Below are 27,146 nucleotides of genomic sequence, written 5' to 3'. Positions count from 1 at the left end.
ATAATTCTTGGGGTATATATTGTATTTGTTTTTTTTTTATTTTATTTATTAAAGTGTATTTTTTCCCCAAAAATTGCATAAAAAAAAAACACTGTGCAAATACTGTGTGATGTAAAAAATCGCCACAATTGCCATTTTATTCTCTAGGGTCTCTGCTAAATATATATATATATATATATATATATATATATATATATATATATATATATATATATATATATAATAAAAGGAAAGGCCTGGTCTTCAAGTGGTGTCATTTCCAGCCAATGTCAGTTAGTGGCAAATTGACCGTCACACTATCACAGTTACACCATAAATCTCTGACAACCACCAGTGGTTATTAATAAAGGTGCAAATGAGGCCCCGTTTAGGCGTTTGCGCCATGCTGTTCAGGTTGAATCCTGGTGGGTTTTAATTCCTCTTTATTCCCCTGCAAAAAAAAAAACAAAAACATAATGTGCCACTTAACTGCAAACGAAGCCCGCGATGCCCCCGCTGGTGGAAGCATCCATCTTCGCCCCTCTTCCTTCCCGGGGGGGGGGGGGCCGCGGACTCCGGCTCTGTGACTGGGCGGAGCCACGTGACGTCACTCCCGCGCATTGCGCGCAGGAGCCGCCAGTCATGCCCCACGCTGGGGAAAAAAACGTCGCGGAGGGCCGTTTCTTCACTGCGCACGCGCCGATGATCAGCGCACTGCAAGGTAAATATCTCCTGAACGGCGCACGTTTTAGGAGATATTTTCAGTACATATAGGTAAGTCTTATTATAGGCTTACTTGTATGTAAAAAATGTCTCGGGAGGGGGGGGGGGGGGGTTTACAACCAATGGAATGGGACAACCACCAGGAAAACGTTTTTTAACGTTCTTTTGGAAACCTCACTTGATTTTAGGGTCTTTGTGCACCTAGACGCGCTCGACGCAGTACGAATCCCATATCAAATCAAAAGATCAAATCAAAACCGCGAGTTTCGTCCATCAAAAGACACTCCCGTCCCGATAAACCTTTTTATTTTCAGGTCCTTCTAGGATTCCCGGTTTTTGTTATTTATACCCTTAAAAGCATCTGCGGTCACTTTTACAGGAAGATACGGTAGTCTGCTAAGGACCGATAAATCCTGACGGCCGAAGATCCTCACAACCCGACTTACCGAGCAGATTGAATTCTTTCGCCGTGGCGGCGCGGGGTGTCGGGAGGAAAATGTAGCCGTTGTGTCACTTTCCATAAAGATTAGATGTTCTATCTCCAGGTAGCCCTGTAGCCAGAGGGAAGACGCAGCGCGGGATGACTTGTTATCCGCTATGGGAATCTTTCCTCTTCTATCGACACATTGACAGTCGTGTCATGCTGGGGAGGAAAGCATTTATTTAAAAAAAAATAAATAAACAAGCACAAAAAAAAAAAAAAAAAAAAGAACCCTGTACAGCGAATTTCCTGTTACACGACAGATCTGTGCTTGCATTTAGATGGCGAAGCGCTGGGAGTTGTTATATAGATCTGTAGAGACTCGGCTCTGGCGATACGGACCTGAACCCCCCCCCCCCCCAGGGGGGGCCGCAAATAATGGAATGGAGTCGTGTCTGGTGGACAACGGGGTGCCTAATATGTAACAAATCAAGAGGATCTAGGATGGAAAAGGACCTGGGGGTCCTAGTAGATGATAGGCTCAGCAATGCCAAGCTGCTGCTAATAAAGCAAACAGAATATTGGCATTAAAAAGGGGATCAACTCCAGAGATAAAACGATAATTCTCCCGCTCTACAAGACTCTGGTCCGGCCGCACCTGGAGTATGCTGTCCAGTTCTGGGCACCAGTCCTCAGGAGGGATGTACTGGAAATGGAGCGAGTACAAAGAAGGGCAACAAAGCTAATAAAGGGTCTGGAGGATCTTAGTTATGAGGAAAGGTTGTGAGCGCTGAATTTATTCTCTCTGGAGAAGAGACGCTTGAGAGGGGATATGATTTCAATATACAAATACTGTACTGGTGACCCCACAATAGGGAGAAAACTTTTTTGCGGAAGGGAGTTTAACAAGACACGTGACCACTCATTACAATTAGAAGAAAAGAGGTTTAACCTTAAACTACGTAGAGGGTTCTTTACTGTAAGAGCGGCAAGGATGTGGAATTCCCTTCCACAGGCGGTGGTCTCAGCGGGGAGCATTGATAGTTTCAAGAAACTATTAGATAAGCACCTGAATGACCGCAACATACAGGGATATACAATGTAATACTGACACATAATCACACACATAGGTTGGACTTGTGTCTTTTTTCACCTACTATGTAACTATGTAACTATGTTACAATATAACAAGGCACGTTGTGCTATCAGTGGATGGAAGCCTCTCAATGCTTTTGGTAGTTCAAGCTTGTTTAACCACTTCAATACCGGGCACTTTTACCCCCCTTCCTGCCCAGGCCAATTTTCAGCTTTTAGCGCTGCCACACTTTCAGCCCAGGTTCACATTGCTGCGGGTTCAGCTGAAAACGCGCGATTTCCACCCGGCAATCCAGTCTGACTTCAGCGGGCGATTTGACAGACATCTGTACGGGTTCCTGCTGTACAAATCGCCCCCCCCCGAGGTTGCCAAAAGTAGTACAGGAACTACTTTTGGGAATCGGTGCAGCGCCACAAGGTCGGCACCGCACCGATTCAGACGGTGCCATTGCCGGCAATAGCCGCCAATTTGGCATGCCAAGTCGCTCCAATTTGAACCTAGCCTTAAAGGGGTTGTAAACCTTCGTGTTTTTTCACCTATGCATTAAGGTGAAAAAACAACTGGCAGTGAATTTTTTCCGACGGATGTTGGCTCAAACTTGTCTTGCATACACACGGTCACACAAAGTTGTCGGAAAATCCGATCGTTCTGAACGCGGTGACGTAAAACACGTACGTCGGGACTATAAATGGGGCAGTAGCCAATAGCTCTTGTCTCTTTATTGTGAGCATGCGTGGCACTTTGTGCATCAAATTTGTGTACACACGATCGGAAATTTAAACAATCTGATTTTGTTGTAGGAAAATTTTATATCCTGCTCTCAAACTTTGCATGTCGGAAATTCCGACGGGAAAAAGTCAGATGGAGCCCACACACGATCGGAATTTCCGACAACACAATCCGATCGCACTTTTTCCGTCAGAAAATCCGACCGTGTGTACGTGGCATGAGACTTGTTGAGGGTCGGCCTTTATCAATGCAAAAATTTTTTAATCACAATATAAAAATTCTGATTTAATAAAAATACTATATATTAGTGCATACAGTATATATAATATAGACGGAATTCCCATATACCAGATCACAAGATGAGACCCTGAAAGACATTTTATCATGTCGGCACTTTCCACACATCTTATTTTCATTTTTTTTTTTTCTAAAGAAAATGGAAAAAAATTGTGAAGAAATGGCGCACAATCAAAGGAAATAAATAAATAGTTGAATAAAAAAAGCGGTATTTGTTCCCCAGAGCTAATTGCGGTATCGGTGTTTAATTCTTTGCGCACGTTATAAACTGTTGCTTAGCAACCTGTAAGTTCCAAGAAGCTTTAAGAGCGAACGAAACGCAGCGTTACATTGTATACCGCCTTATGTTTCTCCTGTAATCTCACAGCATGAAGTCTGGAGGAGTGAGGGCCGACCCCCCCCCCCCCCTGATTGTATGGGATAGCCGAACCAAAATTCCCAGCATGCCTTGCCAGAGTGCCAACATTGTTCCCATGCTGGGGCCCCAGTCATGACCTGTGACTCCTCCCTTTCCCAATTGCTGCAGGAATGTCATTATCATCAGCAAGGAAAAGAAACCTTTTCATGAAGGACTGGAGGCTCCTTCAATGGCTCTGTGTTGGACAACCAGATTCTTCTTTTCCCTCCAATAATAAAAAAAAAAAAGGATTTTTTTTTTCAATTGATGTAACAATAATTACCATATTACTGGGGGAACGTCTAATAGGTGAATAGCAGGGGAGGTGTTGGAGGGATAAAATTGGGGGCCCATCGAGCAAATGGGATTCAGTACACATAGATTGCGGGCCAATTACGATGGCGGAACGCGGATAGGGTTAAATAGTCGCTAAACTTCGAACTCTACAGGTCACAATTGCTCTATAAAATGACTTATAGGGGGGGGGGGGGGGGGGCTTCTGTAACAAATACACAGATTGTAAATTCTCCCACCTTCCGTGTCTCCCATCAAACCCCAATGTGTTGTACGTGCTTCCAACTTCTGTAATCCTCACTATACCTTAATAGATTGTAAGCTCTTCTACTTTCTGTATTCTATTTACACTATAATAGATTGTAAGCTCTTCTACTTTCTGTATTCTCCTTACACTATAATAGATTGTAAGCTCTTCTACTTTCTGTATTCTCCTTACACTATAATAGATTGTAAGCTCTTCTACTTTCTGTATTCTCCTTACACTATAATAGATTGTAAGCTCTTCTACTTTCTGTATTCTCCTTACACTATAATAGATTGTAAGCTCTTCTACTTTCTGTATTCTCCTTACACTATAATAGATTGTAAGCTGTTCTACTTTCTGTAGTCTTCTTATACTATAATAGATTGTAAGCTCTTCTACTTTCTGTAGTCTCCTTATACTATAATAGATTGTAAGCTCTTCTACTTTCTGTAGTCTCCTTACACTATAATAGATTGTAAGCTCTTCTACTTTCTGTATTATCCTTACACTATATTAGATTGTAAGCTCTTCTTTCTGTATTCTCCTTACACTATAATAGATTGTAAGCTCTTCTACTTTCTGTAGTCTCCTTATACTATAATAGATTGTAAGCTCTTCTACTTTCTGTATTCTTATACTATAATAGATTGTAAGCTCTTCTACTTTCTGTATTCTCCTTACTCTATATTAGATTGTAAGCTCTTCTACTTTCTGTATTCTTATACTATAATAGATTGTAAGCTCTTCTACTTTCTGTATTCTCCTTACTCTATATTAGATTGTAAGCTCTTCTACTTTCTGTATTCTCCTTATACTATAATAGATTGTAAGCTCTTCTACTTTCTGTAGTCTCCTTATACTATAATAGATTGTAAGCTCTTCTACTTTCTGTAGTCTTCTTATACTATAATAGATTGTAAGCTCTTCTGCTTTCTGTATTCTCCTTATACTATAATAGATTGTAAGCTCTTCTACTTTCTGTATTCTCCTTATACTATAATAGATTGTAAGCTCTTCTACTTTCTGTATTCTCCTTATACTATAATAGATTGTAAGCTCTTCTACTTTCTGTATTCTCCTTACACTATAATAGATTGTAAGCTCTTCTTTCTGTATTCTCCTTGCACTATAATAGATTGTAAGCTCTTCTACTTTCTGTATTCTTATACTATAATAGATCGTAAGCTCTTCTACTTTCTGTATTCTCCTTATACTATAATAGATTGTAAGCTCTTCTACTTTCTGTATTCTCCTTATACTATAATAGATTGTAAGCTCTTCTACTTTCTGTATTCTCCTTATACTATAATAGATTGTAAGCTCTTCTACTTTCTGTACTCTCCTTATACTATAATAGATTGTAAGCTCTTCTACTTTCTGTATTCTCCTTACACTATAATAGATTGTAAGCTCTTCTACTTTCTGTATTCTCCTTATACTATAATAGATTGTAAGCTCTTCTACTTTCTGTATTCTCCTTACACTATAATAGATTGTAAGATCTTCTACTTTCTGTATTCTCCTTACACTATAATAGATTGTAAGCTCTTCTACTTTCTGTATTCTCCTTACACTATAATAGATTGTAAGCTCTTCTACTTTCTGTATTTTCCTTACACTATAATAGATTGTAAGCTCTTCTTTCTGTATTTTCCTTACACTATAATAGATTGTAAGCTCGTCTGCTTTCTGTATTCTCCTTACACTCTGTACTGAGTGGGTCTAATGGGAGGGGTTTCATAATTAAGTGTCAGGTGTGCAACTGCAGAGCACTAATGAGGAAATCTGGTGGGCCTGCATCCCTTTAGACGTGTTCCTATTGAAAGTATCTCTCCAAAAATATTTTTTTTTTTGCAGGGGATGCCTGAAATCTGATTTGTATCTTAGTGCAGACTTCTGTGAAAATTGGTGAGCCAATCACACAAGCAGGTAATGATGTTTCTGGGGAGTGGTCAGTATACATTCTATATACAGAACAACTCCAGAGGTGACCATATTGCATTCTCAGAAAATAACATCGGCTGCAGATTGAAAAGGAAAGGTCATTTTTAAAAACATTCAATTACAATATGATTAGTGTCGCAATTATATATTAGTTATATTAATTATATAATATTATATATTATATTATTTTTACTTTGTTTGGTATTTTTTTTCCCCAAGAAAGTGGAGTTACCCTTTAATGAAATGACTGCATACAGTAACGTCTCCACCCAAAAACCAACATTTCTTTGCGTGTTTCACCCCTCCTAGTGTGTCAAGTCAAGGAGGGAAGGAGTAGGAATTGAAAGCACCCATAGGTCAAAATAGCCGTGTTAAGTGTTTTTGGAGTTTGACTTTTTGGATCAATCTAAATTCCTCCTCCTCCTTTCTCTCCTTGACTTCCCCTATCCTTGTGAGCAATCCATGAGTGGTGAAACATGTAAAGAAAGGTTGGTTTTTGGGTGGATACATTACTGTATGTAGTCAATTCATTGATTATTAAAAAATAAGCTAAGTGGAGTGCAGCTGAAATTCTTTTACTCCCTTATACCCTATTAGATTGTAATCTCATCTACCTTCTGTACCCTCCCTTATATCCTAATAGATTGTAAGCTCTCCTGCCTTCTGTTTACACCATTATATCCTAATAGATTGTAAGCTTTTCTGCCTTGTGTATCCTCTCTTATATTCTAATAGATTGTAAGCTCTTCTACCTTCTGTCTCCTCCCTTATGCCCCAATAGATAGTAAGCTCTTTCACTTTCTTTATCCTCCTCATGCCTCTTTTATCATCTGCATCATCTTGTATAACACAATAGATTGTAAGCTCTTTCTCTCAATCTTCTGTATCCTCCCTTATATCCTAATAGATCGTAAGCTCTTTTACCTTCTGGACCCTCCCTTTTACCCTAATAGGCTGTAAACACATTCTATATCCTTACTTATTGCCTCCAATAGATTGCAAGCTCTTCCACCTTCTGTATCATTTCTTATACCTTAACCATAGGCGTGCGCACAGGGTGTGCCAGGTGTGCCTGGGCACACCCCTAATCACCCTGTGCTGGGCAAATTCCCCCTGCTGCTTGGCTGCAGAGAAAGGGACTGGGGAATCTTGGTCCTCAATCCCTTTCTCTGTCTCAAAGTGAGACATCAGGGGTATGATTAGACCCCTGATATCTCACCAAAGTCCCCCAATGGGGCTCCTAAAAAAAAAATGTATAAAACAATATTGTGAAAAAAATATTGTAAGAAATAATAAAACTGTAAAAAAGTAATAATAAAGAACATATACATCGTCCACTGCTCTACCGACACTGTCCATTGCTCTACTGCTAGCTATATATATATATATATATATATATATATATATATATATATGTATATATATATATATATGTATATATATATATATATGTATATATATATATATATATATATATATATATATATATATATATATATATATATATATATATATATATATATATATATGTGTATATATATATATATATATATATATATATATATTTATATAGATATAGATCTATATCTATATATAAATCTATATCTATATATGTATATATATATATATATATATATATATATATATATATATATATATATATATATATATATATATATACACACACACACACACATATGTGCTTTGGAGTGCACACCCTAATGCAATAGGCTGCGCACACCTATGACCCTAATAGATTGCAAGCTCTTCTACCATCTTCCCTTATTCTCTAACAGACTGTAAGCTCCTCCACCGTCTGAATTATCCGTCTAATAGATTGTGAGCTCTTCCACCTCTCAATAATTAAACCAGTAATGTCCAGGTATAAATAGTTACATAAGCACCGACTTTACAGACAAACCTGAGTAAAACACACAGCTCTAGCCATTAGAGGCCATCTATTGAATTTCGTAGAATGCCTGTCACAGTCATGGCGACACAGATCTTCTCCCAAAAAACAAAGAGGAAAAAAATTACCTTTCTTTTTGGATTCTTTCTTTGCGCTGGTTTTCACAGCCACTTGAAGTTCCGTCTCCGTTGACATCCTATTAAATCCTTAGGCCTCTTCACACAGATTCAGTGTCTCAGCGAGTCTCATCTAGAAGTCTCCTCCAAAAGAACAACTCAGCCCTTCAGATGAGATTGCCCAAGTCACATCTCTCACTCCTGTCTGTCGAGAGCTGCAAGAGAAATGACAAACAGGCCATGTTGGAGGAGCTTAAAAGGACACTTGTCGTGGTGACATAGTATGGAGAATACTTCAGGGGGAGCAGCTGGAGGTCAGTGCAACCTTCCTTTGGTGCTTAAGTGGGAGAAGTGAGCATATTCCTCTTTCTGACTGTTTTAAACTAAAATTGGATTTCCAGTCATACAAAATATTTCTGCACCGAAAGGAACAAAATACTGGTCTACATCACCAAAGTTATTTCTACACTGGCAATGGCCAATCAACATCACAATTTTTCTTTAGACTGTAGATTTGATACAATTAAAACTCTAATAACTTTGTAGGGATCTGTCAGGGCTGGGCTCAGCCCTTCCTTCTCAGAGCTGGCTAATTGCCAGCTCCCATCTCTCTCCACAGTTACTCAGCTGGTGATGATATCCTGCTCGTCAGTCCTGCCTATTTAAGCCGTTCAGCCCAGTGGATCTCTGCCTTCTCCTTGGTCAACATCACAGAAACTATTGCCTGCGATCCTGTTCAAGACTTGCTTTGGTGACATCTCTTCTGGCTCCAGATCCTGCTTGCTGTTCCACTACATTGATCCCTGACTTCTGGCTTGGCTGACTATCCGTTCCGGTTACTGAAATTTCTGACTACGTTTGTTCTTTTTACTTTTATTATTAAACAAGTGTGATTTAAGGGCCCTTACTGTACTTCTGTCTCGGCCTGATTTCATGGTTTCTGACAGGATCCTGATTTCAGCTAGGCTGTAGTGAGCCTGAGCTCTGTTTTAAGTTATTTGGGATCGTTAGGTTTCTCCCAAGTCCAAGGATATCGTTTGCTTCTGCCTGCCACTGTTGAGTCTTCTCCATTACATTAGATTGATAAGATGCAATGTATTGGTGTATAGCTATTTATCTTGCCCTGGTTAGGGGTTAATACCAGTGATGTGGGCTGGGGAAGAGGATGAATATTTGGGGACACCTTTTAAAATGGTTCTCCCCCCCCCCAGGCTTTTCTTGGAGAAGATGCAGGAACCCAGTTCAAGTCCAAATTTAGTGTTTGCAGCTAGGCTGTAGTCAGCCTGAGCTAAGGCGAAGGACAATGTTTGTTTCTGCTTGCCGCTGTTGGGTGTTCTCCAGTAGATAGAGAAGATACAATCTATTGGGTGAGGAATATTTATCTTACCCTGGCCAATCACTGAGGGGTTTATATCGGTGATGTGGGCTGGGAAAGAGAATGAATAATTGGGGAGGCCTTCTAAAAGGGTTCTTTACCCTCCAGGCTTTTCTTGGAGAAGATGTAGGAACCCTGCTTTAAGTCCATCTTTATTGTTTGCAGGTAGGCCATGGCCAGCCTGAGCATTGATCATGTCATAGGAGCCTAAGCCTAAGGACATTGTTTGTTTCTGCCTGAGGCTGTTGAGTGTTCTCCGATAGATAGAGTGAAAAGATACAATGTGTTGAGTTATGAATATTAATCCTGCCCTGACCAAACACTGAGGAATTCATGCCAGTGATGTGGGCTGGGAAGAAGATAAGTATTTGAGGAGACCTTCTGAAAGAGTTTTTCCCTCCCAGGCTTTTCTTGGAGAAGATGTAGGAACCCTGCTTTAAGTAAAAAATTTAGTGTTTGCAGCTAGGCTGTAGCCAGCTTGAGCATTGTTCATGTCACCTGGGATCGTTAGGTTCCTGCTAAGGCGAAGTATAATGTTTGTTTCTGCTTGCCGCTGTTGAGTGTTCTCCAGTAGATAGGGAAGATACAATCTATTGGGTGAGGAATATTTATCTTACCCTGGCCAATCACTGAGGGGTTTATATCGGTGATGTGGGCTGTAACAGGAATGAAAAAATTGGGGAGACATTCTAAAAGGGTTTTTTACCCTCCAGGCTTTTTTTGGAGAAGATGTAGGGACCCTGCTTTAAGTCCATAGTTATTGTTTGCAGGTAGGCTGTGGCCAGCCTGAGCATTGATCATTTCATAGGAGCCTAGGCCTAAGGGAATTATTGTTTGTTTCTGCCTGAGGCTGTTGAGTGTTCTCCAGTAGATCGAGTGAAATGATACATAGTTATTAAAGTGGGGTTCCACCCAAAAAAACAAAAATACCTGAAAAATTCTAAAAAAAAACCCCAAAAAACATTTGGATATTTTTTTTTTTTTTTTACTTACCTCTAAATGCCTGTTGCTAGGTGGTCCCTCATAGTCTGCCTCTTCCTTTGCCTGGGCTGGTGACATCACTTCCCCCTCGGCACAGGAAGGGCTCCGCTCTGCTCCCTCCCTCCTGTCAATCATCTGGGACCCATTACAGGTCCCAGGTGATTGAGCGGCCAATCACGGCGCGCGGCGCCGATCGCGCATGCGCAGTGGGTGCCAGGCTGTGAAGCCACAGCCCGGCGCCCACAGTTGAAATGCCGGCGCCGACGAGCGGAGGGGGGGACGAGCGGGGCTTCGATCCCCTGCATCGCTGGACCCAGGGACAGGTAAGTGTCCAATTAAAAGTCAGCAGCTGCAGTATTTGTAGCTGCTGACTTTTATTTTTTTTTTTTTTAATGGACCCCCTGGGTGGAACTCCTCTTTAAGGTTGAATAAAGACACCAGTCCATCCAGTTCAACCTGAGTGAGGGTGCGTGTCTACAATTGTCCCTATCCATTGTGTCTCATTAAGATGCTCGTCTATTATATTATTATTTATTTAAGGTACCCATATAGCACCGTCAATTTACACAGCGCTCCACACATACATCGCACACTCACATTGGTCCCTACCCTCAAGGAGCCCACAATCCAAGGTCCCCAACTCACATTCATATACTAGGGGCCAATTTTGGACAAAAGCCAATTAACCTACCAGCATGTCTTTTGGAATGTGGGAGGAAACCGGAGTACCCGGAGGAAACCCACGCAGGCACAGGGAGAACATGCAAACTCCAGGCAGGTAGTAGACATGTGCACACTGAAATAGTTCAGTTCGGAATTTCGTTTTCATCCGAAAAATACATTTATTTGGTTGCTCCCGAAATTCGTTTTTATCTATTTAGTTTTTCGTTAAAAATTGCATTCGTCCGAAAATCCTAATGAATTAGCCCGGGTTCACACCTATGCGAATTAGAGGTGCGTTTCCGCACCTCTAATTCGCATAGCAGGAGAATGTGACTGGCTCCCTATGGAGCCAGTTCACATATCTCCGGGGCGGCTGCGGTGCGCACTGCACAAAAACGCTGTGCGTCTTTGGCTGCGTTTCAGGGCCGAATTCAGGCATAGAATCGGCCCTGATTCGTCCCTGAAACGGTGAACAGGGACGCACAGCGCTCCTGTGCGATCCGCAGCCCGTTGTGGTGTGAACCCGGGCTAAAGGTTGAATCTGTCATTGAAGGCTTATGGTGTCTGTCGAATGTTCAAAGAAGATTTGTCGGAGCAGCTAAACTGTACGACGCCGTATAGTTTATCTGCTCCGTCGAAACTTCTTAGAACTTTCAACAGACACCATAAGCCAAAGATTCGACGTTTGTATGTTTTTCGCTGCTTTGTCGAATCTTCGTCGTTCATGTTGAATGTATGTAGTTCAAACAGAAAATGGACTGGTGATAGTGATCACTGATCAGACAGGTAACAAGATAGGGTATATAGAATCTATATAGAATCTCAACCTATAATATAGAATCTACTATAATAATTCCCCCCCCCCCCCACACACACAACACGGGCAGCCTCTGAGGCTATCACAACACTAGTATCACTATCAAGTTCACAACACTAAAACAATAGCAGCAGATTATTATGAAAAAGTTAAAGCGGAGCGCCGCCGAAAATTTTTTTTTTAAAAGTCAGCAGCTACAAATACTGCAGCTGCTGACTTTTAAAACATGGACACTTACCTGTCCAGGGCGCCCGCGATGTCGGCACCCGAGGCCGAAGCGTCTCTCCGTCCTCGGGTGCTGCCGCCTCCATCTTCGGTAAGGGAATCAGGAAGTGGAGCCGTGCGGCTTCACTTCCCAGTTCCCTACTGCGCATGCGCGAGTCGCGCAGCGCAATACGGATGGTCCCTGCTGCCTCTGGGACCCGTGTGTTTCCCAGCAGGCAGCGGGGAGGGAGCAGGAAGTCGTGTAAATAACCGCAGATTCTGCGGCTATCTATGCCGGAAGTGGGTACAGATACCTGTAATATACAGGTATCTGTACCCCCCTCCCCCCTGAAAGGTGCCAACTGTGTCACCGGAGGGGGGGGGGAATCTGATGAGTGGAAGTTCCACTTTTGGGTGGAACTCCACTTTAAGTTGAACTGTATCTTGCTTCACTATTGTTCTGCTGCTGTGCTTATGCTTAATTGCTAAATAATTCAGGTTCTCTGACAAACGGACCAGCTAATATTGACTGTCTTCTGAAATGATTCAGTGTGTGTGTCTCTCTCTGCTAGCAAATCGTAAGTGAAAGTAAGTTGGCTGTACATGTGTACTTAGTTCTAGCTATTTTACTGCTCCTCATCTTTAGTTACAATCAGCCAATAACATTCATCATCATCATTATTTTTATTTTACTTCCCCCACCCAATTCCAGCAGCGATCTTTTCTCCCCTATGTTGAATCTCTTCTCTCTATGTTGAATTTTTTCTCTCTATGTAGAATAATCTTGAACTAATAGAGTTAAGGTTAGGCACATTCGACCGCAGGTTTGGTGGACACAGATTGTTATTGTCAGCATCATGTCAAATCTCCTATCAATATCGAACTGTTGTCGCAACGAAAACGAAAATAAAGCATTTGTTTATGTCGGACCTTTCGTTTTTCGGAGTCTGCACTTTCGTTATCGCTTGTTAAAACGATAACGAAAATACCTGAAATTCGGACGAAAATGCATTCGGATGAAAACAAATGCACATGTCTAGCAGGTAGTGTCCTGGTTGGGATTCGAACCAGCGACCCTTTTTACTTATGTATTTTAATCCTACCCTGACCACATTGGTCCCTACCCTCAGGGAGCCCACAATCCAAGGTCCCCAACTCACATTCTTATACTAGGGCCAATTTTGGACAGAAGCCAATTAACCTACCTGCATGTCTTTGGAGTGTGGGAGGAAACTGGAGTACCCGGAGGAAACCCACACAGCCACAGGGAGAACATGCAAATTCCAGGCAGGTAGTGTCGTGGTTGGGATTTCGAACCAGCGACCCTTTTTACTGCTAGGCGAGAGTACTACCCACTACACCACTGTACCGCCCATGGTACAATGTGTTGAGTTATGAATTTTAATCCTACCCTGACAACATTGGTCCCTACCCTCAGGGAGCCCACAATCCAAGGTCCCCAACTCACATTACTATACTGTACTAGGGCCAATTTTGGACAGAAGCCAATTAACCTACCAGCATGTCTTTGGAGTGTGGGAGGAAACTGGAGTACCCAGAGGAAACCCACACAGCCACAGGGAGATTCTGCAAATTCCAGGCAGATGGTGTCGTGGTTGGGATTTCGAACCAGCGACCCTTTTTACTGCTAGGCGAGAGTGCTACCAACTATTCATGCCAGTGATGTGGGCTGGGAAGAGGATAAGTGTTTGAGGAGACCTTCTGAAAGAGTTTTTTTCCTCCCATGCTTTTCTTGGAGAAGATATAGTGGTGGAAAGTTCCTGCCTCCCAGGTTGCTGCCTGCAGAAGATGTAATTCCAGAAGGGCCAGTATTTGTCCCCCAGGACCTTTTTGCATGGAGGAAGAAGCCAAAGCCCAGAAAGGGTTTGTTCTCCTAGGGTGTCCTAAACTGGCCAGTGGCAGCTGCCCAAGCTGTCGTAACCTGGCTTGTGCCAAAGGTCAAAGTAATTCATTAGCCCGTGGAAGAGACCAAAGATACCAAGAGCTAGTTGCCTGTCTGGGTCTACAGAATCTACACTGGAAGAGCTTTCAAAAGTTCTAAGGTTGACCTGCGGCAGAGGTCAAAATATACTGAAAGATAGTAGCCCGTGCGGGCATAAACAGTTCTTTGACAAGTTTGCTGTGCAGAAGGATTTTTGCTGCTGTTTTTGGACATGCTGTACACCTAACCTTCTCTCTCCCTGGGACAACTGAGCTAATAAATTGTAAGAAAAAAATTTAAAGGATCTGAAGTCTGTCTGTCTATTACCATTGGTGGGTTGGTTAGTGTTTGTGAGCAGCTCCCACCTGCAGCAGGCTGACGGTATCATCTCAGCCTAGGCAAAGTCACTGACTGGAGGTCAAGGATGTTTTTTGTTTTTTTTAATGATAAAAGGTTTTCTTTTTTTTTTTTTTCTTTTTTTTACAAAAACAATACTGTTACCATGTATGGTGACATGTCAGGTAATTTTATTCATGCAGACTTATATCATTACTAAAATGTCCGTGTTAATGTATAATTTATCCAATGCAGGCTATCCTGGTTAGACTTTATGCATTAGTAGACAGAAAAGAGGACTTTTTAAAAATTTTTGCTCGACCTGTCGTTCTTCTGCTTTAAGTCGTTAGTGAAATCGAAATATCCTCAATATCAGCTAAATGTCCTAATGAGAGGGACATACAAGTAGTGCATATCCATTTCCCACAGCATACAAATGTTACAGCCCATTGGGTGTAAGCGGTCAGGAATGGAATTGCATTATCAGCACAGATTTCCTCATCTCGCTCTCTTTACTATCAGATACTCATTTAAGAAGAAAAAAAAAAATCCTCAGCCGCTTTGTGCAGTAGATCATTTGCCAAGCCTCGCATCGGGGAGACAATATGTTGATGCTGATAGCGATTAGGGCCCCGTTCACCGCTTAACCAAGGAAATAAATGTAAGATATCCTCTGTTGCCTGGACAGAAAAACACTGATGTGATTTCCAGGGGTGCTGCATACAGAAATAGCAAATCAGGATTGAAAAGCAGATCTGTTCCTCTATGAGCCTGCCAGTAGAGTGACAAATTTGGATGTTTCCCATTATACGCTACATGGCCAAAATGATGTGGTCATCTGACCATCACAACTACACTACATGGCTCTACGTATGTGAACTCATCTCCAAGTGATTAAGTTAAGGTGTTTCCAGTGAAGAGTACTGTTACTACTACATCATGCAAAGATATTACAGACAATTGCACTCTTCCAACCTTGTGGTAACAGTTTGCTGAAGACCCTTTTCTGTTCCAGCATGACTGTGCCCCTGTGTACAAAGCCAGCTCCAAAAAGACATGGTTTGATGTGTCTGTGAAGGCTCTCATTGACTTAGGTCATGCAATATCTAGTCGTAGTTAGTCACATGCAACTTAACTTGTTCTGTAATTTTGGTTGTAACATGGTTTGGCCAGTTTGGTGGGGAGAAACTTGAGAGTCCTGCACAGAGCCCTGACCTCAACCCTACTGAGCACCTTTGGGATGAATTGGAATACTGATTATGAGCTAGGTCTTCACATCCAACAGATGATGAGTCTGGTGTGGAGGAGCTCAAGTGGTCTTCATTGAACCCTTACCTCAACCCTACTGAACACCTTTTGGGATGAACTGGAACCTCAATTGTGAGCAAGGCCTTCTCATCCAACATTAGTACCTGACCTCACACATGTCCTTTTGGCTGAATGGGCACAAATTCCTCTAGACCCCCCCCCCCCAAATCTACTGGAAAACCTTCCCAGAAAAGTGGAGGGTGTTCAAGCCACAAAGGAGAGCCAACACCATTTAAATGACCTTGGGTTTGGAGTTGGATGTCCACCAAGCTCATAGAGGTGTGGTAGTCAGGAGTCCACAAAAGTATACCGTAATTTGATTATTTATTGATGAGGGAACAAGTTATAGAAATTGTTCCCAAAACAAATAAAATAGTTTTGTCAAGATTTCTATCTGTGGATAGATTGCTCCCTTGTGTCCACTTTGGTCAGAAGGTGAATAATCTTCCATAACATATCAAATCCATGCAGATATGTTCTCTGGTGGTAACTGAACCCTGGACATACAGTTGCATAGATATGGTGCTCAACACTGTGATGAGCCAGTCTGAGCACCAACCAAGCTCTGCCACCAGACTTGTAAAGAGCCTAGTCCTGAAGTCACAAATACAAGGCCTTTGTGATAAAGTGCAACCGGTTTAGGAGGACGGACAAGGGGGTTTCTGGCCAATTTACAACAATTCCAAAACATTTGGGAAACTGTGTAATATCTACATAAAACAGAATGCAATGATTTGCAAATCTCATAAACCCATATTTTATTTAAAATAGAAAACAGAAAACATATCAAATGTTAAACTGAGAAAATGTACAATTTTAAGGAAAAAAATAAGCTCATTTTGAAATTTGTTTGTTTGCATGTAAATTTTACAGTGTCCCAACTTTTTTGGAATTGGAATTGTATAGTTCCCAGGGGGAGACAGCGATGAGAGTGGAGAAAGAAGCTGTATTTCCTGGGCTGCCGATGAAACAGCCTTCCTTTTTGTTCCAGGGGGGTACGGCGAAAGCACATCTACTAGTCTGGAGATGAGGCCTCCTCACACAAATCAGCCGTCTGAGCAGAGATTAGGGCTCTAAGCACTGGGGAGCAGAGAGAGAGGGAGGGAATGGATTCGAATGAGCAGAGACTGAGGAGTAATACCACCTCAAGGGTCCCCAGGCATACAGCTCACAAAGAGCACCGTTCCCCCAAATGCAAGGGCCCACGAGATCGGCAAGAGGCTAGCATACAGTACCCTCCAAAAGTCTCTCTCCCGGCTAGGTCTGTCACACTTGTGGGACACTGTCTCTTACTGCAGAGATACGGGAGAGCTGTAGACTTGTGGATTGAGGACTGGAGTCACACCAGGCCAATCCAGAACGGCGGGATCACTGTGGCTGTATCGCTGGGTCTGATAAGAGGGTCCTGGGGCTGTTACCTGTTTGCTGCTAGCAGAGACAGAGCACCTAGAGACTGGACACTTCTGCATGCAGACTTTACTGAGACTGTATTCATGTGCACCACTGTAAAGACTAGGCCCCAAAACTAGTTCTCTGAAGATCTAGGGATGAGGACTGTCTCTTTAGTTAAGATGCTTTATAAGGACTTGATTTACTGCCTATAGATTGGAGTAACACTGCAGCAGATCTGGGTCTTAGCATAGTCATCCCTAGAGTGCATTCTAGCAGTATAGTATACTGGTGGCAGGAAAAATACTACAACACTGTTTACCATTACCAATATTGTGGTTTGTACCACAGTGTCGAGGCAAAGAACAGAGAATCAAAACTATCCAGTGGCTCCTTCGGGGGTTTTGACACACCTGCTATGGTGGGAATAAACATTTAGGGCCCATTTACATTTTTGCAGTGCATTAACAAGTGTTATGTCACTGGTTAATGTGGGTTGTGTTAAGTGTAATAAATGGCCTGCCAATGTACCAAAATGTTCTACTAAATTCAACGTGCTACACATTTTATGATGCAACACACTGCAACTTACTATAGTGCATTACAATGCATTATGGTTCTTTGCACTGCAACACATGTGCATTGCCCTAGCATGGTGGGGTACCCTGCAAAATGAATGCCACAGGGGGGCGTGGCCTGGACGAGACCCGAGATGGCCGCATAAACGGAGCTCTCCCGCAGACCGAGGATTGATCTGCCTTTTCCCGGGACCCGGAGCCAGCAATACTGAGATGGGGAAGCCCAACAGGAGTGCCTCCACCCCCCGCACTGGGACCCAAACGGACACGCAGCTCAGCCACAACATCCCGGACATCTTCCGGACTCGGGGCTCAGGCAAGTCCGCGGCTTCACAGGCCTCGCAGGCCTCCCAGGCCTCTGCACCACACTCACCGAGTAGCGGCTCCGACATGCAGGCAGACAGGGAGGACACAGGCACCGAGAGATCTTTCATCCCTGTGAGCCTCCCTGACCTACAAGCTGTAGCACTGGATATTAAAAGCTCCCTAGCAGCAGTAATATCAGACCTAAAAACTGATATGCAAGCAATAGCCCACCGTCTGGATACTGTGGAACAAACATCACAGTTACACACAGCAGCCATTAAACAAGTGCAGCACACATATGATGCTCAACTGCCACATCTTCTAGAACTCCATCGCCACGTAGAGGATCTTGATAACCGCGGTCGCAGGCATAATGTACGGGTGAGAGGGGTCCCAGAGGTGATTGAACCAGCAGCCATACCGCAGGCCATTTGCTCCATTTTCAATGATCTCCTGGGACGCCCAGCAGACTCCCCCATTGAAATGGAGAGAGCCCACCGTGCACTGCGACCCCCACCCAGAGACTCTGAACCCCCGAGGGACGTCATATGCTGTATTGTGAACTTTCCACTTAAAGAGGAAATTCTCAGAAAAGCAAGAGAAAGAGGGCGTATTCTGTACAACGGCGCTGAAATCAAACTTTTTCAAGATTTGTCCCAAATTACATTGCAAAACAGGCGAGCATTGCGCCCACTTCTGGAAGCTCTCCGCACACATAATATCCAGTACAGGTGGAAGTTCCCATTTGCTCTGTCTGCTTCCGCCAGGGGCCGCTCTGCACTGCTACGCACACCAGAAGATCTACATTCATTTTGCGACCAGCTTGGCCTACCTCAAATTGAATTGCCAGAATGGTATGCCTTCTATTTTCCAAGTGAACCCTGGTGCCAAATTTCCGCTATCCCATCACCAAAAGCCCAAAGACACCGCTCGAGGCGCCGCAGACTGGATCCTACTTCACCTGAACCTCGCGCCATGCACAGGGACCTGAATCACCGAAGTCCAGGAACCCCACGCAGAGATCGGCAGGATTCTTAAAACAGTGACATGCAAGTACCGCTCTAGGGGTACCACCACTACTGTTATACGAAATGATTCTCCCCTTCCTGTTTTGGGGGTTTTTGTTTGGTTTTTTTTTTTTTTTTTTTTTTTTTTTGTCTGTTTTGTTTTCTCTCTCGCACTTCTTATACACAACTAACATTACTTAATCAACCCGAACCTCCCCCGTGCCTTTGTAAGATAAATAGAGGTATAATGGGCACTTGTTCTACTTGTTGAGCCTACCCAGAAATGCGTAATGGAGAAAATTGACAGTTTTTGACCTACTCACTCTCAACACCTTATTTTTCAGCCCAAATAAGGTCCCAAATTGAAGGACTTGATCCTAATAAGAGGACTACCTCCAAACAAGTGAAACATTTTTATTGATTTACTTATTTATATATTTTTTTTTTTTTTTTTTTTTTTTATTATTATTTTTTTTTCCATTTATTTATTTTTTATTAGTATATTTTTATTTTTTTTATTTTTTACTAAGATAATATGCTGTTATATGGTGGGGGGGGGGGGGGGGGGGGTGGCACTGACCCTAATCCGGACAGTTTGGTACATCATGGCAATACATCCTCACATAATATAAATCTATACTAGCAAAACCTAAATTAGCAGGCATTGGGCCGCCTATGGGATCGGTACCCCCAATCTGCGGATTAATCAAATTCCAATCTTTTAGCGCCTCCAACGTGAGATATTACAGCGCTTATGCCATATAGCATGCAGGACCTTGCCATTTCCGGATGGGGCTTTGGGCCGCGCCCTTTCCCTCCACCCTCGATGGAAATAGATGCTAACATAAACCGTCATACAGTCTGTCCTAGCAATATTAGAGTGTCAAAGCTTGCAGTTGTGGGGTTTTCTTTGTTTTTTTTTTTTTTTTTTTTTTTTTTGTACAGCAAGACTAGACGGAATTCAACCTCTTGCTAATGTCTAACCCCTTTCTCCCGAAGAACAGTGCACACAGAACAGTCAAATATCTTTAGGGTGAAATATAAAAGGAAAATGTTGGTTTGATCTTTGGTTATTAGTTTAGAAATATTACATAACACCAACATGAGTTGGGGTGGGTAATTCGGGTTTATGAGGCAAGAAATTTGCGAAATAACGTTTTTACTGTTTACAGTAAATTTTCAGTCAATCTTATGTTGCTGGTTTATTATTTGTTATTGGCCTTGTTAACCAATGGTTTAGGCTTCCGGGACTCACCTTTAGATCATATACACTTTTAAGTCCTCGGTGTTGCGGGATCATGTCGGTCTCGCCCATACTATCGTTCCCTGAGCGGCAGTATTTATACTGCTTTAGCTACCCTACCGGCTCTAATCCCCTCATTTATCTAGGTGATATAGATTTGCTATTTTCACCTCCGGTATCTACTCTTTACAACAACTTTACCTTTCCCTCTTTAGTTATCCTAACTAACCCCGTTCTCTCTCTCTCCCCCCCCCCTTTTTCTTTTTTTTTTTTTTTTTTTTTTCCTCGTTCTAAACTTCCTTCTCTTGTGTTTGGGACTCCCGACCCGCCTCTGCTCCCCCCTCGATAAGCCCTCGGTGGAGACTTTGAGTCTCTTCTACTCCTTGACATACCAGACCCTTTTAGGACTTTGCTACAATAAATCATGCAGAAGATCCCAAAAAAAGAATCTCCCCTGACACTAAAATGCGTTTCGCTCAATGTGAAAGGGTTAAATATCCCAGAGAAAAGGTCACAGGTCTTGTCCGCACTCTCCAAGCAAAAGGCTCAGTTCATCTTCCTTCAAGAAACCCACTTTAGATCCGACTCTATACCCAAACTTACCAATCACCTGTATCAGACAGCAATTCATTCGACTAATATTTCAGCGAAAACTAAGGGAGTATCCATTTTGATTTCCAAATATGCCCACTTTATTATGACAGACTCCCTCATAGACCCAGAGGGTAGATACCTTTTTATCAAAGGTCAACTTGCCTCCAAACCGGTAACACTAGCCAATATATATTGCCCAAATGAACATCAAGTCTCATTTATGAGGAAAGTATGCAACCTACTGTCCACTTTTAAAGAGGGGGTGATCGTCCTAGGAGGGGACTTCAATGTACCACTGAACCCTGACATAGACACCTCATCAGGCACATCCACTCTGACTTACAGGGCCCTACGTCAGATCAAACTGCAACTACAATCCCTAAATTTACATGATACATGGCGCACATTATTTCCTACAGAAAGGGATTATACGTTCTACTCTACCCCTTTTCAGAAGTACTCTAGGATAGATTACTTTTTTCTCTCCCAAAGAGATTTAACCTACCTTACACAGGCATCGATAGGGCCGATGTTCCTGTCGGATCACCATCCGATCTCATGCACTTTGACCTTCCCCGAAACAGAGTGCAGAACTAAAATCTGGAGATTAAATCCCTCCCTACTGAAAGATCCTCAGAATCTTTCTAGACTCAAAACACGAATTCAGCAGTACTTCACCGAAAATGACACACCTGATATCTCACCAACCTCATTATGGGAGGCTCATAAGTGTGTGGTCCAGGGAGAACTATTGGCTCTAGCAGCGGATGCTAAACGGAAACATCAGGAAACGATCCAGACATTGACAGATAAAATACACAGACTAGAAACGCTTCACAAACATTCGCGTTCTCAAACAGCGTTGCAGGATCTCTTACACACTCGCTCTCTCTTGCTAGAGGAACTGGGGAAACGTACAAAACGTCAATACGCACTCCGTCAGAAAGTATTTTATGAGCACGGTAATAAAAGTGGAAGACTTCTAGCTAGGGCGGTGCAAGCCTCTAGAAACTCTCTCACAATCCACCACATACGCGACCGACATGGTTTGTTGCATGCAACCAATGAGAACATAGCTAAAAGTTTTGAACATTACTATTCTGAGCTGTATAACCTAAGGTCAGAAGCCACAAACCCAATATCCCAGGAAACAAGGAGGGCAGAAATTCAGGATTTTTTAACCCAATTTAGCCCAGGTACAATTACTGAACAACAGGCGGAGGAGATGGAGAGTCCTCTTTCCGAACAGGAACTACAGATCGCCATGAAACAGATGAAACCGGGCAAGAGCCCAGGCCCTGACGGGTTCTCACTACAGTATTATAAATGTTTCATGGACGTTCTGTCTTCCAGGATGCTCTCTACCTTTAATGCCCTCTCAGCACCCAACATACCCACAGGACACATGTTAGACGCACATATAACAGCCATCCCTAAGGAAGGTAAAGATGTCACGGAAGTATCAAATTACAGACCAATCGCGTTGCTTAATGTGGATATAAAGCTATACGCAAAGATCCTGGCCAATAGATTACTACCCCTCCTCCCCGGCCTCCTCTCCTTAGACCAGGTGGGTTTTGTCCCAGGCAGAGAGGCTAGGGACAACACTATACGTGCATTGAATGTTCACCACTGGATCACATCATCTAAAACACCAGGATTTTTTCTGTCGTTGGACGCGGAGAAGGCGTTCGACAGAGTGGCCTGGGACTACATGCGTGAGGCTCTGAAAACAATAGGTCTTCGATCGCGCATGCTGTCTCAGATTCTGGCATTATACTCTAACCCTACCGCGCGTGTGCGGGTGAATGGCCACCTGTCGGACGCCTTCACCATAAGCAACGGCACCCGCCAGGGCTGTCCCTTGTCCCCCCTGATATATGTCCTGACCCTGGAACCCTTTTTAAACAAACTAAGATCAAACGCTGATATTAAAGGAATTCCAATAGGGGACAGGGAATTCAAGGTAGCCGCTTATGCAGATGACATCTTGCTATCACTCAGGTCACCTCTCATTACCCTTCCAAACCTATTGAAAGACATAGAACACTTTGGGGCTCTCTCAAATTTTAAAGTTAACTATGCGAAATCGCATGCATTGAATATATCACTCTCCACACAGGACACGGATTGCTGCCAGAGCTCTTTCCCATTCCGATGGGAGAGAGAGGCTATCACATACCTGGGCATCCGGATTACCGCTAAACTGGCAGACCTGTACAAATTCAACTTCCATGTACTTCTGAATAAAACGAAATCAGATCTAAAAGACTGGGCAGGACTAAATGTCTCTTGGTTTGGCCGCTCAGCCTTGCTTAAAATGACTATTCTCCCACGTTTTCTATACTTGATGCAAACCATCCCCATACATCTTCCGACAACATTTTTCACGACATACAGACAGGCTTGCTCACTGTTCATTTGGAAGAACTCTCCACCACGCATCAAATATACTCGACTGACCCGTATTAAGACAAAGGGAGGAATAGGCTTACCCGATCTTTACAAATACTACCTGGCCTGCCATCTCACCAGGATTGTAGACTGGAATATCCACCAAGACAAAAAGTTATGGGTTTATATAGAAAACTCCTTCACACTATTCCCAGTACAAGATCTCCCCTGGCTCTCGCCTAAACACTGGCCAACAGTACTATTGACACACCCACTTGTTTACCCATCTTTGATAGCGTTTACACGGGCAGGTAAATTAACACCTCTATCCTCGGTTCCAGGGCCCTTAACCACGTTAAAAGGAAACCCAGATTTCCCACCAGGTAATGCGAGCACATTCCTGAGCCATGAATGGCCTTATAAAGATATGAGGGCGCAACGCTTTTTTTTGAAAGGCGACCCCTGCTCCTATGACAACCTGGTGGATGTTTCTTTAACCAAATCTTTCCCCTTTTGGTCATATAGACAAATACGCAACTTCCTGACTACACAAGCATCACACTCCACATGGACAAGACAGCTCACATCATTTGAATCCCTCTGTACAAGAAATTCGCCACAAAGGCATTTAATATCCCTCATATACACAATGTTATCTGATGAGACTAACATTAACAGAGATCCTGCATGCATTGCATGGGGTAGGGAACTTCAGATTTCTTTATCCGAGGAGGAGTGGGAAACTATACACGAATACGCACACAAAGGTTCCATGAACGTAGCCATCCAAGAAAACGGCTATAAAATCGAAACGCGGTGGTACAGAACTCCCTCCTTACTCCACAAATTTTCACCATCTATACCCAACACATGCTGGAGATGTGGTAAAGCAGAAGGCACTATGCTCCATGTCTGGTGGGACTGTGACTTGATTCAGCCGTTTTGGAAGAAGGTGCATGACATCATCTCACAGGTCACCACGTATACATTAGATTATGCTCCAGCACAATATCTGTTGCACCATACCACACTGCCTAAAAGTGCCTATTACAAATCTTTGGCCATGCACATGGTGAATGCGGCGAGACTGTGTGTTCCGACTCACTGGAGATCCATTACCCCACCAACAATTAGAGAATGGTTCGCTAAACTTTCCAAAATAGAAGAGATGGAAGAACTGATACACATTTCCCAAGAACGGATACAAAAATTCACTACTACATGGGCATGCTGGGATCATTTTAAAACATCGGATTACTTCCAAAGTGTCAACCCCTAAACAAAGTGCTGACTTGAGCACTATTTATACATTTTATGAAAACGTAATCAAGGAGACTTTGGCCGGGGTGGCGGGGGGGGTGCAGAGGCGAAGGGACTCAATACTTTCATCTGTTAATATATAATTTGCGGACTCCTCTCTACAGTCTCCATCTCTCTCCCTTCTTCCCCTCTCCCCCTCTTCTCTGCCCTGCTCTCCCCTTATTCCTCCCCCCGTTTCTTATTTACTCATTCATTTATTTACTTTTTCTCTCTCTCTTTCTCTATCTCTTTCTCTCTCTCTCTCTCTCTCTCTCTCTTTCCCCTTCTCTCCCGCTCTCTTTCACCCTCTTTTCAGTCATTATGCATATTTTCTTGCTAAAGTTTTCCCGTGTTCGTTTTCGAACTCGGGCCCCTGATATCATTTATGTACCAGACAAAGCAGAGTAACTGAATATACCTATAGAACAACGACTAAACGCACCATCAATGTGCCAAAAGGAGTTTAGGCTCCTATAACTCCCCGTTTGTTGTGCATCCTGTCTCCCTCTCTGGTACAGGCGACTACCTGAATAACTTTGTTATCTACAATATTTTTGTTTTCTTGTATGTGATATACAATGTTCAATTTGTAAACATTCCATTATATTTGATATTCAATAAAATTTATGGAAGAAAAAAAAAAAATGAATGCCACAGCAACATGTTGCTACACGTTGTGTTAATTCACGTAACTGCAATACAATATAGTTAAAGGGCCTTCAAAAAGGCTAACAGGTTGACTTTTTTATTTTATTTTTTATTTTAGAAAAAGTCTTTATCGTGCCAATGGTTATACAATACAGGTAACAAAAAATATGGCATAAAACATTTGCAAAGGACATAGTCCAGGTTTCACAACATTAGACAGATTATGAAAGAAACCATAACGTGTCCCGGAAATCAGAATCCAACCTTACAGTATCAGTAACCAGACGTTCACCTGGTTCAGAAGTATGAGATCAGCAGAGTGGCACTTAAAAATAAACTAAGATCGTGTAATACTTAAAGAACCAAGGAAAAGAATAAAAGTAAAACAACAACTAACAGCAATGTTTGGTAAGTGGGGGTTACCCCACCTAGCCGACACATGGCCAACAGGCCAAATATTACGTACGGTCACCTTCATCCCACCGCTCCCTAAGACAACGTGCACCCCCCCAGAGACAGAGGGTATTAGTGTAAGCCATTCTTAGATACTGGAATAAGGATGTAAATGACCGCCCCACATTTGTGTGCAGAGCAAGCGCCCACCTCGTGTACACGTAGGCATGCACATTACAGTTGTAATAGCCTGTGCAAAACCAGTTATGGAGGCGCTAAAACTGGGGTTTCCAACCAAGCCTGCCAAATAGCATGAAATTTATGGGTTGCGTTTCTATGCTGATATGTTAACTGCTCCCTTTTTGAGAATGCAGTTGACCTGTTCCATCCATTGTTTCCTGGTGGGAACATGTGAGGAAAGCCAGAATTTAGCCACCAGTTTTCGTGCTATATACAGTAGCCTGATAACTGCTATGTTAATGGGAGGTGTATATATTTCCTCCTCAACAGCTCCTAAAACACATATTTTAGGGTCCATTGGGATCCTAACCTGATATACTGTAGATATGACCTCGGTTATCTCACTCCAATGACGAAATAATTTGGGACAGCGCCATATTAAATGAATGAGTGAACCTTCCTCCTTGCAGCATTTGGGGCATAAAGGCGAGTCCCTCCTCCCCCAGCAATGCAACTGAATAGTTGTTCGATATGCTTTGTGCAACAAAAATAAGTGCGATAGCTTATGCGGCTGTGAGACTGAAATAGAAGGTACTGATTGCAGGCATAACTCCCAGAGTTCCCCATTAATCTCCCCTAGGTCCTCTATCCACCACTGCATGGTAGAGAGGCCGAGTCTTGTACGGATGACAATAAAGTGGAGTATATACCAGGGGCGGATCCAGGGGGGGGGCAATGGGGAAATTGCCCCCTCCAAGAGATTAGCGATGGACAGGCCAGTCAAGGCCCAGGGACGAGTGTGCGAGCGGGCCAGTCAGCGGGAGTTGGCAGGTGAGTGAGCTCCTGAGCAGTGGCGTAACGTGGGGGGTGCCGAGGCCCCAGGCGCGACATTTAGAGGGGCGCCAGTATGTGTCAGTGGCTGCCTCCTCCTAATTTTAACTTCCTGTGTTCCCGGGCTACGGCCGCCATGTTCAGTGTCCGGCGCCCTGTGATTGGGCGTATGGGGGTCACGTGAGGCCTAGAGCTGGCCTGTCTGCGATTGCTCCTGAAGTCCTGCCTGTATGAAAAATCAAAACTTTCTTATCGGACCCAATGAAAATATCCCTTACTAGAGGGTGACTTGATAATGAAAGGGTAGACTTAGGTCCCTAAGCCTGCAGGGCATGTCGTAATTGCAGGTATTTATAAAACTGCTGTCTGAGCAGATTATATTTCTCTCGGAGATCCATAAAAAGGATTTTTTAACACATTTTGGGTGTATTATTGGGATATGTAATAGATGCCTGCTGATTCCCATGTCCTAAATCCCTCTAATTTATATACTTCTGCGTAAACCG

At 42.9% G+C, this 27,146-nt stretch overlaps 1 protein-coding gene across 8 annotated transcripts in view; it reads right to left on the bottom strand.

Moving 5' to 3' along the window:
* Positions 1–27,146, bottom strand: part of DAB1 (DAB adaptor protein 1) — a 946,282-nt gene that overhangs the window by 256,078 nt on the left and 663,058 nt on the right. For all 8 annotated transcript variants that reach the window (XM_073593874.1, XM_073593871.1, XM_073593875.1 and 5 more), the window contains one exon: positions 8,165–8,367. In XM_073593874.1, coding sequence (XP_073449975.1) covers positions 8,165–8,231 — 67 coding nt within the window. In that variant the 5' untranslated portion in view covers positions 8,232–8,367. The remainder of the gene's footprint in view (positions 1–8,164; positions 8,368–27,146) is intronic.

Source organism: Aquarana catesbeiana, linkage group LG07 (assembly GCF_042186555.1).
Source record: "Aquarana catesbeiana isolate 2022-GZ linkage group LG07, ASM4218655v1, whole genome shotgun sequence".
In the NCBI taxonomy this organism is placed as follows: domain Eukaryota; kingdom Metazoa; phylum Chordata; class Amphibia; order Anura; family Ranidae; genus Aquarana; species Aquarana catesbeiana.
The sequence above is the reverse complement of the archived record's forward strand: the minus strand, read 5'-3'. Positions and strand labels throughout refer to the sequence as shown.